At 43.8% G+C, this 16,080-nt stretch overlaps 1 protein-coding gene across 2 annotated transcripts in view; it reads left to right on the top strand.

The window, feature by feature from the left end:
• Positions 1 to 16,080, top strand: part of HSPA12B (heat shock protein family A (Hsp70) member 12B) — a 105,786-nt gene that overhangs the window by 19,209 nt on the left and 70,497 nt on the right. Inside the window, exon 2 of one of the 2 annotated variants that reach the window (XM_075572834.1) lies at positions 12,515 to 12,560. The exons of the other annotated variant lie outside the window; for it this stretch is intronic. Within the exon in view, the coding sequence (XP_075428949.1) occupies positions 12,518 to 12,560 (43 nt within the window). The 5' untranslated portion in view covers positions 12,515 to 12,517. The remainder of the gene's footprint in view (positions 1 to 12,514; positions 12,561 to 16,080) is intronic. 2 annotated transcript variants of the gene reach the window in all.

Genomic DNA, 16,080 nt, shown 5'->3' with positions numbered 1-16,080 from the left:
CTCTCCAGTGCAGATGGAGGGGAGATGTTGCTGTGTGGATTGTAGCTTCTTCCCACTCCGTGAGTTGCTAAAGACTGAGCTAATCGCTAGTTCCCAGTGTAAGGAGAGGAGCGGGACAGTATACATCTGTGTGTTGCATTAAGAAGCCGACTTGAGGGGGTGGGGAGTAGCTCCTCCTATGGCAGCCATGCCTCTTCTGTACTATATATATATAGATATATGATATATAGATCAAACTGTAATATACGCCTATAATATATTATCTTTAACTATGTATTTGTAACTATGTATTTGTAACTATGTATTTGTCATTATAAATCTGGCAAAGCATTATATATATATATTTGACAAAGTAGGTAAAAAGCCACTCTCCGCCCCAAAAAAATCCCCTCACAAGTCTTACTTGCAGCGGTGTGATGATCTCCGTCTTCTCCCCTTCAAGTTGTACTGTTTCCCCTGCAGGACCAGTTAAAATGGGCGCGCTGCGTCAAATGACGCCACATTGCAATGGCAACGGGACGCTGTGATGTCGCGGCATCACGTAGCGTCGTGTTGCCATGGCAACGTGGTGTCATTTGATGACGTGCGGCCATTTTAACAGGAGCTGCAGGGCAAACAGTACAACTTGCAGGTGAAGACAGAGAATGCCGGGAGACGCCGCCTCAGGTAAGCACTCGACAGCGGCCAAAATGCACTCGCCCCAGGCGAGCGCATTTGTCGAGCCCTGTATAAAGCCTTTATGTGAATGGGAATAAAGGTGTTGAAGCTTAGCACCGTTTTGTGTATCTGGCCCTTAGTGTTTTTTTTTTTCTGACATATTTCAAGGACAATTGAAAAATGTGAAGACTTTTTTTTAAAACTCTTTGTGTGCCTTATTCATGTAGTGTAGCGCCGACGAGTATTCTAAAACAAACCCGGGGCAATCACCAACAAGACCTGGGTACATGCTGGGTATGCTGGGTACATGCTGCATCATTTCAGTGACATTTCTGCAGATTAATGGCCCATCAGATTAACAGCGGGGGTCCCTGGCAGTCCCATTCAAACTGAATGGGACTGCCAGGGACCCCTGCTGTGTTAATTCGATGGGCCATTAGTCTTTATGCAGAAATGTCACTGAAATGTTGCAGCATGTACCCAGCATGTACCTGGGTCTTGTTGGTGATAGCCCCAGATTTTCCAAGGCAAGTTTAAGGCAAGTTTTAGAATACTCGTTGGCGGACCTGTAGCTACAATGTCATACGGTCGGGCACTCCCGATGTCCCACCATCTAGTAGCGACATCCTAAAGACCATGCTTCTTTTACTCGGGGGAAATCGCGTTCTGCGCTTCTGTGGAGTGCAGAACGCAGTGTGTCACTAAAGTGGAACCAAAAGGAAGGACTCATCCCCTTCCGTTCTGTCATCCGATCGCGAGCGCCAGCAGGAGGGTGGGGGCATGGCACTGTGGTGCTGTGGCCCCTTCCGCCCTGAGAGGGTTAAGAGCGCTTCAGTTTTCTGGGTTCTTAAAGTTTCCTGTGGGAACGGTTGCACAGTGAAGATGACTTTGCCATGACTGCCGCCAGCTGGGGTTCCATGTGGGAGTCCTTGTTCTTCTGGTAATCTGTGGCTTGCGGTTAAAGCAACGTGTAAAGTTCTTTCGGGCTCAAGCGTCTGTTCCGTAGTGTAAACAAGAAAGACATTACTGGTGATTACACACCAAGACGTCTGTCTAAACTGTGACGAAAAAAAGAAAATGAGAGAACCACAGAATAAATATGACGGAAATATCCTAAGATTTACATAGATTACTACAATGTGTAAGGAGTGTTCAGATCCAAAGACCTTACCTTCAAAAAGAAAACCGCTATAGATGTAGCCGACATCACCACTCCCGTTATTGAAGGGTGTTTTTGGCGCAATCGCGCTGCGTTGTTACATAGTAGATGAGCTTGAAAAAAGACATGTTTAACCTATGTTAAATTTAAATGACATCTCTCGTGACATGTTGGGCACTAACTGGAGCCCTGTTTTGAGTGGGGGATGGGGGGAGTGGGTTGGTGCGGTTGGTTATTGTGGGCTGCTCGGAGGATTAAAACTGAGGGGGGGGTCCCAAAAAGAAGCATGGACCCCCTGCTGTGCAATCGCAGCCGCCATTTTTTGCTTTTTTGTCTGTGGCGCCCGGGACCGTGAGTCTTTCAACATCTGTATTTCAACGTTATCCTATCTATATATGGTCCTGGAGTGCAGACTGGTTGTACAGTAGGTTGTAGGCCTTATCAGAGGACCACATGGAAAAGTGACAAGCCTCACTAAGCTAGTTCTATGTTTATGTTCACTTTTTATCATTCTCTTTTTCTTTTTAATACTGTACTGTAAATACCTCCACCGTAGAGTTTTTGCATATCACTGCAACCAGTGGTCCTAGACATCCGTAATGGCATTTAAAATAAATGTATGTACGTATGTCTTTATTTATATAGCGCCATTAATGTGCACAGCGCTTCACAGTAGTAATTCACGTGACAATCATATAAATAATAAATAAAACAAATAACAGATCGTGGGGATAAGCGCTTCAGACGTAAAAGTAAAATTTCGGAAGAGGAGTCCCGGCACCGAAGAGCTTACAATCTAATTAGTAGGAGGAAGATACAGTAGGAGGGCGTTCTGGTAAGTATGTCTGCAAGGGGCCAAGGTTTATATATCAGGTGTATAGTATCATTGGAGACACAGAGCAGGTGAGCGCTAACTAGATAATTAGTACACAATATGTCAATACAAAGTAAAACCTTGCAAAGTGGATTAGACTCTTTGCAGGGGCTGCCTAAATACTAAAACTGACCCCCTGGTCACATTGAAATACAAGGAAAAAAAGGTGTATTAAAGGCGCCAAAATGATAAAGGATATATCACACCAAATGCACACCAAAAGGATATATCACACCAAATATATCTAAAGCCCTCTCCCGCGTTAAACCTCTCTCACTGACTGCCCCACACCTCTGGAATGCCCTTCCCCTCAGTACCTGACTAGCACCCTCTCTATCCACCTTTAAGACCCACCTTTAGATACACTTGCGTAACAAAGCATATGAATAGCACTGTGGCTGATACTATACACCTGGAAAAAAAGGTGTATTAAAGGCGCCAAAATGATAAAGGATATATCACACCAAATGCAGGGCCAAGGTAAGGCTCAGGATGGATGAGTTGTACTTGAAAGAAAAGAAGACAAAAACACAAAACATAGCGTAATACTGTAAATAAATAGGACAAACAACATTCAAGAGTAAAAACTAGCAGCTGAGATCAAGGTGAAAAATTATTAAAAAACATTTAATGAAACATGTAATAGAATACTATGACAATGGACATAGGAAAAATTATAAAAAATACACAGAATAATAAAATGACCAAATGGTTAATGATCAATGGTTAGGACCAACACACTGCGACACCAGGTGAACTGCCCACTCACCGGACAAAAGATTGTAACAGGCGATGGATAATTTGGAGAGTATCTCCTCTCTGCTGCTCAAACAGCTACTGCACTGGAACGGAAGAAAGCAGCACGCTTTCGAAACGCGTAGGGTGGCTTTTAAGGACCCCCACAGTGACGCCGAGCTTGCCGCCTCTCTTGCGAGCCGATCCGGAGGCGAATCAGCTGGTATTCACCACAGACGAATCTGCTGCTGGGGAATCGTCATCACCTGCACGGCATCCTTCCCGCGAGCAGAGACTGAGAGTACACACACACACGCCGGCTGGCGTGTGCAGCGCCTCCTCTGCAGATCCGTTCCGGTGCAGTAGCTGTTTGAGCAGCAGAGAGGGGATACTCTCCAAATTATCCACCGCCTGTTACAATCTTTTGTCCGGTGAGTGGGCAGTTCACCTGGTGTCGCAGTGTGTTGGTCCTAACCATTGATCATTAACCATTTGGTCATTTTATTATTCTGTGTATTTTTTATAATTTTTCCTATGTCCATTGTCATAGTATTCTATTACATGTTTCATTAAATGTTTTTTTAATAATTTTTCACCTTGATCTCAGCTGCTAGTTTTTAGTCTTGAATGTTGTTTGTCCTATTTATTTACAGTATTACGCTATGTTTTGTGTTTTTGTCTTCTTTTCTTTCAAGTACAACTCATCCATCCTGAGCCTTACCTTGGCCCTGCATTTGGTGTGATATATCCTTTATCATTTTGGCGCCTTTAATACACCTTTTTTTCCAGGTGTATAGTATCAGCCACAGTGCTATTCATATGCTTTGTTACGCAAGTGTGTCTAAAGGTGGGTCTTAAAGGTGGATAGAGAGGGTGCTAGTCGGGTACTGAGGGGAAGGGCATTCCAGAGGTGTGTGGCAGTCAGTGAGAGAGGTTTAACGCGGGAGAGGGCTTTAGATACAAAGGGGTAGAGAGAAGACATGCTTGAGCAGAACGCAAGAGTCTGAACATGATTGTGCTCACCATTATTCAATGGTCTGACTTCTGAGAATAAAATGAAAGATATCTCCAATCACAAATATACAGCTCAACACCCCCTTATAACACTGTGCTTGGGGTCCAAAGATTCACATTGCGTTATAAGTGGATCGCATTAGAAATAATGTACAATTGTATGCATTGTACAATAAAGTATTTAAGATACCAATAATCGCGTTGTAAAGTATTCATAAATACGAAAACTGGGAGCCACTCTGGCATCGCGTTATAAGCGGATTCGCGTTGTAACGGGTCGCGTTATAATGGGGTTGAGCTGTATTATAAATTTCGTTGTGGTACATTAGATTTTGGGAATAATCAAGCATCTTATATCTACCGTGAGTGCTTACTCAGGTTCGTTATTTCCTTGGTTATACAAAAAGGAGAAGTCTACCCTAACTAACCTCAGCCTTTTATTGTTACGGGATTAGAACCGTGATCCTCCAGAGTTGAACCCCGCTATTTTCCACTCTGGGGACCCCCAGGTCCCGGAGATACGTACTGGTGACGTCACTGGTTTTACTTCCTGTTTTCTGAAGGGGATTTAAATGGCCATCCAACAGGAAGCCACAACCAATGATGTTGTAGCTTCGTATTCGCCTAATATGTGGCAGCCATTTTGTTTGTCCTGAGGGAGATTTAAACCCAGTAGCTTCATTAGTAAGTATCTCAGGAACCAGAGGGGTACCCAGAGAAAATAGTGGCATTTGGCTCAAGGGGATGCCTGGTTCCCACTCTGGGGACTAAAAAAAAAAAGAAGGAGGAACTGCTCTTTTCAAAGGAACTGGTTGTGTTTTTTCTCATAGGGTTGGAAACCACTTTGTAGTAAGCAGGAGCGATCGGCGTAGGGTGCCCATGACTACGGTACCCCTCATACTCCGCACTTTTAGACCCTGAGTATGTGTCTATATGGGGTTAAGGATAGGAGATTCAGGACGGAAGAATTCAGGAGGCTATATAGACAGGAGTTAGGGGTTTCCCCTTCATCTTGCCTCTGGCAGCCTTAAAAGTACTCCCGCCCACCCGTTGTTGTTGTTGTATGTATGTATGTCTTTATTTATATACCGTAGCGCCATTAATGTACATAGCGCTTCACAGCAGTAATACACGTGATAATCATATAAATTACACACAATGGGAAGAAGCGCTTCAGACATAAAAGTGACATTTAGGAAAAGGAGGCCCTGCTCTGAAGAGCTTACAATCTAATTGGTTTGTAGGAAGAATGTACAGAGACAGTAGGATGGGCGTTTTGGTAAGGCATCTACAAGGGACCAAGGTTTATGTATGACGTGTAAAATAGCAGCCACGGAGCTACTCATATGCTTCGTTAAGCAGGTGAGTTTTAAGGTGGGTCTTGAAGGTGGATGGAGAGGGTGCTAGTCGGATATTGAGGGGAAGGGCATTCCAGAGGTGTGGGGCTGTCAGTGAGAGAGGTTTAAGGCAGGAGAGGGCTTTGGATACAAGAGGGGTAGAGAGAAGACATCCTTGAGCAGAACGTGTCACGCGTGTGAGAGGCTGCGGATGTCCGAGAAGTTATACCATTACCAGGGACAAGGTCGTATGGTGTTACCCAGTTTTTTTTTAATATAGCACTGTTAATACTGCCATACCAAAGGTGCCTATGACCTAGTTATATAGAGAAAAAGAGGGGGAGCACAGGTTGAAGACTTTGGGATATATATAGTATCTTATTAGATATTTGTAGGTGTGTTTAAAAAGATATATAGAATCACTTACACGGCCTTGTGTAAATGCTCTCACAGCAAGGTTTACTTTTCTTTGTGTTCCCTTGGTTGTTTTCCTTCTTCCTTTCAGGGCTTGTTTTTCTTCCTGGATTTCTTCAAAAGTCTTCGGCTTGCAGTGAGGATGTCTCCCTCGGAGTGAATAGATTGAAAGATAGTTGTTTAGAGAAGAATACAATATTTAAATACTCCAAAACTTTTAACTCTAAACAAATGTATATATATAAAGGCAGTAAATACTGCCAGCACTCACACGGGCAAGTGTGGGTATAATCCTTGGGGAAGGTATCTTTATATTCGAACTGATCTTCACAAGTGGTGATCTGTAGGTGTAATTAGGGTCTGGTGTGTAATAATAGATGTAAGTCAAATAATACTCACACGGCCTTGTGTGAGTAAATACACAACAAGGTATCTTTAGACTTGAATATTTTCTTTCTTTTATTCAGGTTCCTGATCTTCTTCCTGGATTTCTTCTATGGTATTCAGCTCCCAGTTAGGAAATCTGCTGTCTTGTAGGGGTAATGGTGTTCTGATACATAGGGATCTATAGAACTAAAAATAGTACTCACACGGCCTTGTGTGAGTGAATGTACATCATGGTATCTTTAAATCCTTTGCAGTGCTGTTAAGGTTAAGTTCCAAGTGGGCAAGTGTACAGTATATAGATGGTCCCTCCTTGGTGTGGATATGAAAAGGAACAATGTCACGATTCTAATGGGCTACAATAAATTTTATTCTCAAAAACTCTAAAAACAAAACATGTATAAAAACAATTGAAAAAAATGCATATAAAGAAGAAACCGCCCGTCAGTAGGAAATCGCTCGTGGGTCTCGTGGAGCTCAGCTAACTTGCTCCGCGTCCGGATATAGTGCTGCCTCCTCTCTGATCCAGGTGGATCAGAGAGGAGGCAGCACTATATCCGGACGCGGAGCAAGTTAGCTGAGCTCCACGAGACCCACGAGCGATTTCCTACTGACGGGCGGTTTCTTCTTTTTATGCATTTTTTTCAATTGTTTTTATACATGTTTTGTTTTTAGAGTTTTTGAGAATAAAATTTATTGTAGCCCATTAGAATCGTGACATTGTTCCTTTTCATATCCACACCAAGGAGGGACCATCTATATACTGTACACTTGCCCACTTGGAACTTAACCTTAACAGCACTGCAAAGGATTTAAAGATACCATGATGTACATTCACTCACACAAGGCCGTGTGAGTACTATTTTTAGTTCTATAGATCCCTATGTATCAGAACACCATTACCCCTACAAGACAGCAGATTTCCTAACTGGGAGCTGAATACCATAGAAGAAATCCAGGAAGAAGATCAGGAACCTGAATAAAAGAAAGAAAATATTCAAGTCTAAAGATACCTTGTTGTGTATTTACTCACACAAGGCCGTGTGAGTATTATTTGACTTACATCTATTATTACACACCAGACCCTAATTACACCTACAGATCACCACTTGTGAAGATCAGTTCGAATATAAAGATACCTTCCCCAAGGATTATACCCACACTTGCCCGTGTGAGTGCTGGCAGTATTTACTGCCTTTATATATATATACATTTGTTTAGAGTTAAAAGTTTTGGAGTATTTAAATATTGTATTCTTCTCTAAACAACTATCTTTCAATCTATTCACTCCGAGGGAGACATCCTCACTGCAAGCCGAAGACTTTTGAAGAAATCCAGGAAGAAAAACAAGCCCTGAAAGGAAGAAGGAAAACAACCAAGGGAACACAAAGAAAAGTAAACCTTGCTGTGAGAGCATTTACACAAGGCCGTGTAAGTGATTCTATATATCTTTTTAAACACACCTACAAATATCTAATAAGATACTATATATATCCCAAAGTCTTCAACCTGTGCTCCCCCTCTTTTTCTCTATATCCCTGTACAAACAAGGATCCTGGATAAGGATCCTATTGGGGTCAGAGCCATAGGACAAGAAGACGAACCAGAGGGAACCTTTGTCTATAAGGTTGTAACATCCATTGATACATTTCCCCTGTTCTAGAATTGCATCAGGGAGCGCCCGGGTTTTTTCTTGTTCCATATGACCTAGTTATGTCTGGTGCTGCCGTGAATGTAGGTTGCAGTGTATTATGATACAGCTGTAGCCAGGGTGGTGCAGTCGAGCACATGGAGTGTCAGGCCCGGGCCATAGAGGGGGGGAGCCGTGCTGCACCGCGCTGACGCTGAGGCTCGCCTGCAGAAGCTGTGCGATTCCATGCACATACAGGCGAGCCAGCGTCCGCGATCGGAGGTGGGGGGAGACTGAGGGAGGCGGGGCAGTGAGGTCGCTGGGCCAATCGCCCGCGACGCATTGACGTCGACGTCACGGCGCCGTGACGTTGACGCAGCCCCGCTCTCATTGGAGGTTTTCAACCGACCGCGCACTGAAAAACAGCTTGGCGCTCGGCTGAAAACTTAAAAGCCTGAGCACGCGCGAGCCCCCTCTCAAGGCATCCTCATCCACATGCCTCAGCACGGCCTGTCCTTCTATGGACTCGGCCTCAGTCTTATTGGCAGCAGGAGGCGTGGGCAGTGTTACAACTATGCACATTGTAATTATCAAGTCTCAAATGTGCTGTATCGGAGACATTGGTCTCCATGGGTAAGAATATAGTAGCTTTGGTTGATACATTTGCTGACACACTGATCTACTAGCAGCGATTTGCATGCTACTGAAGTATATTGTATACTCTTATAGATTGACTAAATAGTAGCAGGTTTTATTAGCCATTCTGTCGCCCATTTAACCAGCCACGTACCTCGGCTAGTTACTCTCTCAGCAGTAGCTGAGTTAACTGATCAGGCGGATCACCATTGATGGCAGGCAGCTGTTCAGCTTTCCATACTGCTACTGATTCAGTCTTAGCCACTTTTCACAAGACTATTGTGAGATTACTACATTAGGCATACGCATTACTGGTGTTTTTACTAGTCACTGCTCTATGTTTGCCTTCAGTTGCATCTAGTACTATATTTACCTATAGCTAATTAGCTAATTAGTTGACTACAGGGATACTTTATGATCCCAAACTCATAGCTCATCGCTGCTCTGTTAACACTTACCTTATATTAGAGTTTCACGGACACTACCTATCCCTGAGGAGATTTACCAAGATAGGAATACTGTTCCGTTGGACCATTATAAGGGCTACTTTGACCAATATCTGGCTCGGATCCATATCCGCACAATAGCTTCTCCACTGTGGACTTTTAAATAACACTGTAAATACCAGTTCACTTAGCGTCGATATTCACGTGAAATAAAACTTTATTGTTTTTACTAATAAATCAGTGGTACATAAGAGAATTATTATATGACAATGATATTCTCTATGCAGAAATATATATACAGTATTCTCTGAGATTACTATATATCCTACATTCTCTATGTACTTAAGAGTGCAAGCTAGAGGGACTCTTGAGTAAGAAACTTATCTCACTAACCGGTTCATATATCTATTAATCTGTCCCTTTGCACCAAAGTAAAACTAATACCATTTCATTTTGGCACGTGGGATTGAGCAGTCAGTCCACATTTTAGTTGAAATCAGAGAGAGAAAAGTTGTTAACCAGATCTAGGTAGTGGCCATCCTTGTGGGTGCTGGCTGCAGTCCACTGTTGAAGGCCAAAAGAAAAGGTTAGAGAGAGAAAGCGGGAAGTCCAAGGGAGAGAGGGGTCATCCATGTGGCATTTGAAGTCCCCAAGGAGAAGAACAGGTGAGTCTGAGGAGAGAAAGCAAAAGAGCCAGGATTCAAAGTGAGAGAGAGACAGTAAGAGGATGAGTAGAGGTAGGTGGGCGATAGATGACCGCCACGTGGAGAGGGGAGGAGAGAAAAGGTGGACAGTGCGAGCCTCAAAGGAGGGAAAAGCAAGAGAGGGAGGAATACGAAGGGTTTGGTAACGGCAGAGAGAGGAGCCCCACGCCTCCACTCCTGCCATCAGGGCATGCAGTGTGGGAGAAAGAAAGGCCACCATAAGAGAAGACGGCTTCCAGAGCAGGGTCAGACTGTGAGCAAAGTCTCAGTTATAGCTAAGAGGAGCAGAGAGTGAGAGAACAAGAAGTCGTGCACAGAGAGGCACTTGTTGGAAAGGGAGCGATCATTCAAAAGGGCACAAGACAAAGGTAGAGAGGAGGGAGGGTGGCAGGGGATGGGTATGAGGTTAGCGGGGTTGACGCCAGAAGGAGTAGAAGTTATACACTGGCGACACACTTTATTCGAGCTCGGCTAGTCCCACGAATTCGGGTATACCCGGGTGTATTGAGGTTTGTGACTGTTTTCTGCCCGAGTGCATTGAGGTATTTTCCAGGCAGGGATTGAAGCATTTTATTCCCGCTGGCTGCAATACTGCACAGTATATATTTATATACTGCATTACAATTCATGAATTTATGCCATCTGGTAGACACGCGAAGCATTGCAGCCTATTAAATCCTAATCATTATCATTTAACAGATCAGCCGCCCGTCAGCCAGGCATGAACCATGGCTGGGAAGGCAAACGCAACGGGGCTTGTCAGAGGTGAGGAGCGGCGCATTCCAGGTATCTGCTAGGTACAAACTGGGTATTTGCTCGAATAAAGTGTGTCGGTGCAGTATGTGGGAGGGGAGGACGAGAGCACGTAGAAATAAAGCAGTGACCAGGATTGGGAGAGATACTCCGGTAGAAAAGAGGAGAAGCATGGACAGAAATAGAATGTGTGAGGAAGATTTGTAGGGGTGCGTTTTGGTGCAGGCGGTATAGCTGTGCAGTGACAGAGGGCGCAGGTAAGAAAGGAATTCATGTGAACTGAGAGTTGTGAAGGAAGGAGTGATGGAGATATATGAATAGAGTTAAAGACATAATGAGACTGATTGATAGAAAGAAGCACGTATTTTGAAAATAAATTAGGTCAAAGCAAATATAAATAGTATTGTGGCGTGGCACCAATATTTAAGTGCTGAGATGTGCAGTCTGGGATAGATAATGTCCTAGTTAAAAATCCAGGATTCAGTAGGTGTTGTGTTGTCCACTTCTTGTTCCACTCCTGTTCAACCCCCTTTAAAGCTTCACACTAAATGCTACTTAATAACCGGCTACTTTAAAGATGGGCTGCTTTAAATGTAGGCTGCTAGTCCCCAGTGTCTCTAGCTATATACAGTAGGTCTTACAAGTCACTTGGCTTTAGGAATAATAAACATGGTGTGTTCATCCTTGGATCGGGTGTTGGCATTCCCAGTTGCGTATTTTATTGTATGTGTTGTAATAACTGCTGTTAATGTTTTATAAAAAAAACAAACAATATAAGTGTGGAATATGGACTGATGGTGTAATTATTATGACAGCGTTAGTGGTTGCCAGACAGGGGCCTGGGGCAGCTTGTGGGTTGATGCCTCTGTGAGCTTGGTGGAAGTGGTGTAATGACCAGCATGGTTAATGGAATGGATGCTCTCACAAGGTAATATATATCATCGGGGATGAGCCGGTTATCTGACCAGCCCGGGGTCACGAGTCAAGAGTCACGTGGATCCGTGGGCTCAAGGCATAGCACCGGGCAGCCTGGCACACGTTGGTGTTAAATAGCTGCGTTAGGATGGTTGTTATATAAATAAAGTGGTGGCCGTTTAATCCCAGAAAGTGTTGTGTTTAATTCTGTTGATGTCTTATATTGGTTTATGGGAGAAGGGGGATGGGGCATGCTTTTGTCCGTGGTTTTCAGCAGATCAATCTCCAAAAGGGGCGATTTGCGTTTTGCGGATTTTTTATAATTATTACCAATACACTCCACGGATTCCGCCACCCGTGGACGGATTTGAGAATCCGCCAACGGATTGCTGAATCTGCAGATTGAATTCTACAAATCCATCAACGGATTGTATCCAATGACGGTTTTTGATCGGCGCGGATTGAAACCGTCCAATTCTGTTTGCTGATTTTACTCCGTGAAACGGATTTTGGGGGTTACATCAGTGGAAATTTGGGACACGGATTTGGGCGGATCTGCCCATCTCAAGTCATTATCCTTATTCAATAATCTGTGACGTGGCTGGAGAAAAGATCATCTCTATTCAAATAAATGGAACCTAAACCTTCTTTGACACAGGGAAGCAACTTGTTAATTAAACTGTGATAATGCCAAATCGGGACACCATCACACGGAAACTCCAATTGACTGCTAAGGAAGTTTCCGTGTGATAGCGTCCTGACCATTACTACTGCAGTGTAATGGATAGACTCACTAGTATGTAAATACAGGTCATCGTTGTAAACATTGCATGTTCTCGTGTTTTTGGACTTTCAGGAGATGTCGACGGTGCTGGATGGCAGAATGGGAACTCTCCAAATAGGTAAGATCTGAAAACCTGGAGATACAAGAATGTAGGGTGTGTGAGAGAACGTATAGAAAATATCTGGATTACTAACATCATTTGAATGGAGCCAGGAAGGTTTTTAGAACTTTTGGGCTTAACCAAGGATTACATACAAGCGTTCATATATGTACCTTTTTGACAGAAGTACAATGAAAACTTTACTCGATACTCATTTTACAAGTTCACCATTTCATTTGTTTGTATTTATTTTATAGCAGCAACCTCCCATTTTTGGAGTTTATTTTTATACATAATTGGGTGGGGTTGTCAAGAGTTGAACGTCGCTGTTCCTAGTTCCGGGGATTCCCTGAGATATGACATTTTTATGTACCAGTAAAATCAAGATGGCTACCAGGGTCAACCCGTAGGGAGCTGCGGTTTCATGCTTTGATGCAGCTTACTTTTGGCCCGTGAGTGAGGCACAGATGGTAGCATATTGATTTCCCAGAAGTCTTTGCTGTAAAAGCTGTGTAATGTGGCAGGCATAAGCTTAAAAGGGTCCATGTTAAGAAGGATAAGAAACACAAAGTGACACACTGTGAGTGCTCATTTGCATGTCTTTACCCAGAATCCCTGGCTGCTGTGGGAATAATGCATGCTGTGTGATTATGGGGGTAAGGAGGCTTGCGGGGCCTGTCTGATACATGTGAATGTTATTATTGTTCCCTAGAAGGGACTAGAAACACTGGCACATAAAAAGGTAAATATCTTAGTAACTGGGAGGGTGGGTGCCCGGAAATAAAATATATCGGACTATATAATTGTCTCTCCAGTCTCAATTCTGTAAAAATAAATAATAAATTAGTTGGGGGGATTGCGGAATTTAATCTATAAAAGATATTTAAGACCATAAGTAGTTAGTGGTCTACTGGATGAAACACCTTCCGACTCCAGATGACACCTTATGGCCCAGAGACACTTTTATGTATATCTGTCCATCTACAAAGGCCTTGCACCCTATCTTCTTTTGTCTCCACGCACATTGTCCAGAGACAGAATGGAGGGTTTTCCAGCCCTCACCTCGGCCTTTATAGAAAGAGGCACAGGAGCAGCACTTCTGGTCATGCAATATGATGAGCATGTCATAGTGCAGCATAATAATAAGGGACATCCTGGTCACCCAGAGATGTATCAAAATGTGGGGTCTCCAGCACTCCTCATATACACAACTTGGAAAAATACTATTCAATAGGTCCCATTTTTTAACATTTGTTCCGGCAAATTAGCATTATTATTTATGAACTAGCATTAAGTATGTAGGGATGTGTTAGTTTGTCTTCCCTTTGCTGCCGTGTGTCTCCAGAGGGAGTGTGGTACGGTTCCGCGGCTGCCCGACAGTACAGGGTGTCGCCATGTTGTTGCGCCATAGTGAGGGGGCACTGTCAGAGCAGAGAGAGGTCGCGCATGCGCAGTGGAAGCGCGCGAATGGCTGGCCAATAAGGTATAGGCTCAGCCAGTAACTACAACTCCCAGGAGCCTTTGCAAAGTCACCTGACGCCAGGGAGCCAATGGGAGTGCTGGATTCGCGGGAGGCAGGAAAGGGAAGTGTGGGGGAGAGACCACGCTAGCCAGAGGGCACCGGAGGAGCAAGGGAAGAGGTAGTGTGGGTGTAGGGGGTCCGTGACCCACCTGCATAGGTTAGATCTTCCCTGAGGGCCCTAAGAGATTCCCTGAGTCACCGTAGGTTGTGGTGCTGCAGGGACGCCCTGTAGTGCTAGCGTCATCATCCCCTTACTGAATAAACAGCCAGGGACAAAGTGTGCAGAGTTGCGGTTGCTGCTGGTCATCTGGGACCAGGTTGTTGAGCATCGTGACATTGGACACACTGCACTGGATTGGCGGATCCTTTTTGAAGTTGTCACCGGTCACCGCAGTGACCGGAAGGTATTTAATAAAGTGCACCAACACCGGTCAACAGGCGCTGATCCCGCCTTAGGGAACACTCATTGGGGACACTAAGTGGAGTGGCCAAAGGACTGAGCCTATATACAAATACAGTACATGGACACGGTGTGGGGGCACGCAGTGACGGGACAGTGACATTACTCATTAGGAGAGTGGCCGAGCCACTAGAGTTAAGGATAGTATAAGTTAGTGAATGTGTTATTGCTATGATAGTGTTATAAGGGTTCCTTTATGCGTTACAGTAAACAGTTTCCATCATATGTGTGTTGCTATTGTTCTTGCCCAGGGGAATCTTACACGATGGGGATCCTGGGTAAGTGGAGGCGCTGCCAATAAGATAATTGTTACCCCAGGCTCCCAGCTAGCGGAGGCTCAGATGTCCTGGAGCCACAGGTGTGTGCAGTAACCAGTAGTCACTCTAGAGCGTAAGAAAGAGGGCTACAAGTAGTTGCATTAAGTTACCAGTGACCAGTCACTGGACATTTTTCTATTTAGGGACATCCTCTTTATCCACTGATTAGCCAGAAATAAACTGTGACCATATTATCCTCCCTGTTACACTGGTAGAATAGAGAGCATAATCTTAACAAAGGGTCCTGTAGACTGGGAAAGCTTTGCTCCGGGAGAGGAAATGTAAAAACAATAAGAAGGATTCTGTATATCAAGCTGCTTTAATTTTCATTGCGTCTTATGAACTCGATGACGCCAACTTCTCATATTGATGGAGCCAGATATGAATATTTGTGCCATGCAAAGTTGTCAATCCCTAGAACATGAAAATCCTAGGGGAGCAAAACGGCTAATCTCCAAGCGGTGAAAGATCAATAAAGAGGGTCACCTAAAAAGGAACGGAGACCATTCAGGACTCTGCATGCAGCTGTTTGAGAGGAAACCTTTGTAAAGATATTTCCTTCCCCCTTTCTCTCCAAAGGACTGTTTTGGAGAGAAATCAAATGAGACAACACCTCGCTATGTGCCCGTCATCTAAAATAGAGAATAGGCTACGGGTATTTTGTGCTGACTTCAGCTTGCAGTTTTGTTGTTTAAAAAAAATAAAATTACTATTAGATTTTTTTTTTTTTACAAACTAGAAAACAAAAAAAGATTCTGTTCTATTTTCACGCCTGGCTTGAAAAACTCATGGGAGCAAAGCCACAAGGTTCTGTTAAGTGGTTTAATGTGACATGAACCTAACTCAACATTATGATGTTCACATGTAAAGCAAACTTAAAGGGATCCCTGCATACAGATGAAGCATGCTTCCTTGTTCTTGTTGGTGCTATTTGAGGATGTACATGCTGCCATTGTCATGAAATCCTTTGGCGTTATAATGGGATACTGTATGTTGTGTCGTGTGAAACTTACAGCTTCACTGCCTGATCCCTCTGTTTGGCCGCAGGTGATAAAGTCTTATAGTATGTGGTTGTGTTGTGGCGTATAAAGGACAGTAAGTGTGAGGGTGAGTTTTAAAACTCCCTAACAACAATTACATAGAAATGGACACAAGATATAGAACCTGATATGCCACCGGTTCTGACCATTCTACCTCTCTGTGATACGTCATGACTTAGTAGGATCCTTGGTTTATTGC

The sequence above is a fragment of the Ascaphus truei genome, chromosome 1 (assembly GCF_040206685.1).
Source record: "Ascaphus truei isolate aAscTru1 chromosome 1, aAscTru1.hap1, whole genome shotgun sequence".
In the NCBI taxonomy this organism is placed as follows: Eukaryota; Metazoa; Chordata; class Amphibia; order Anura; family Ascaphidae; genus Ascaphus; species Ascaphus truei.
This window is presented reverse-complemented; position numbering and strand designations above follow the sequence as displayed.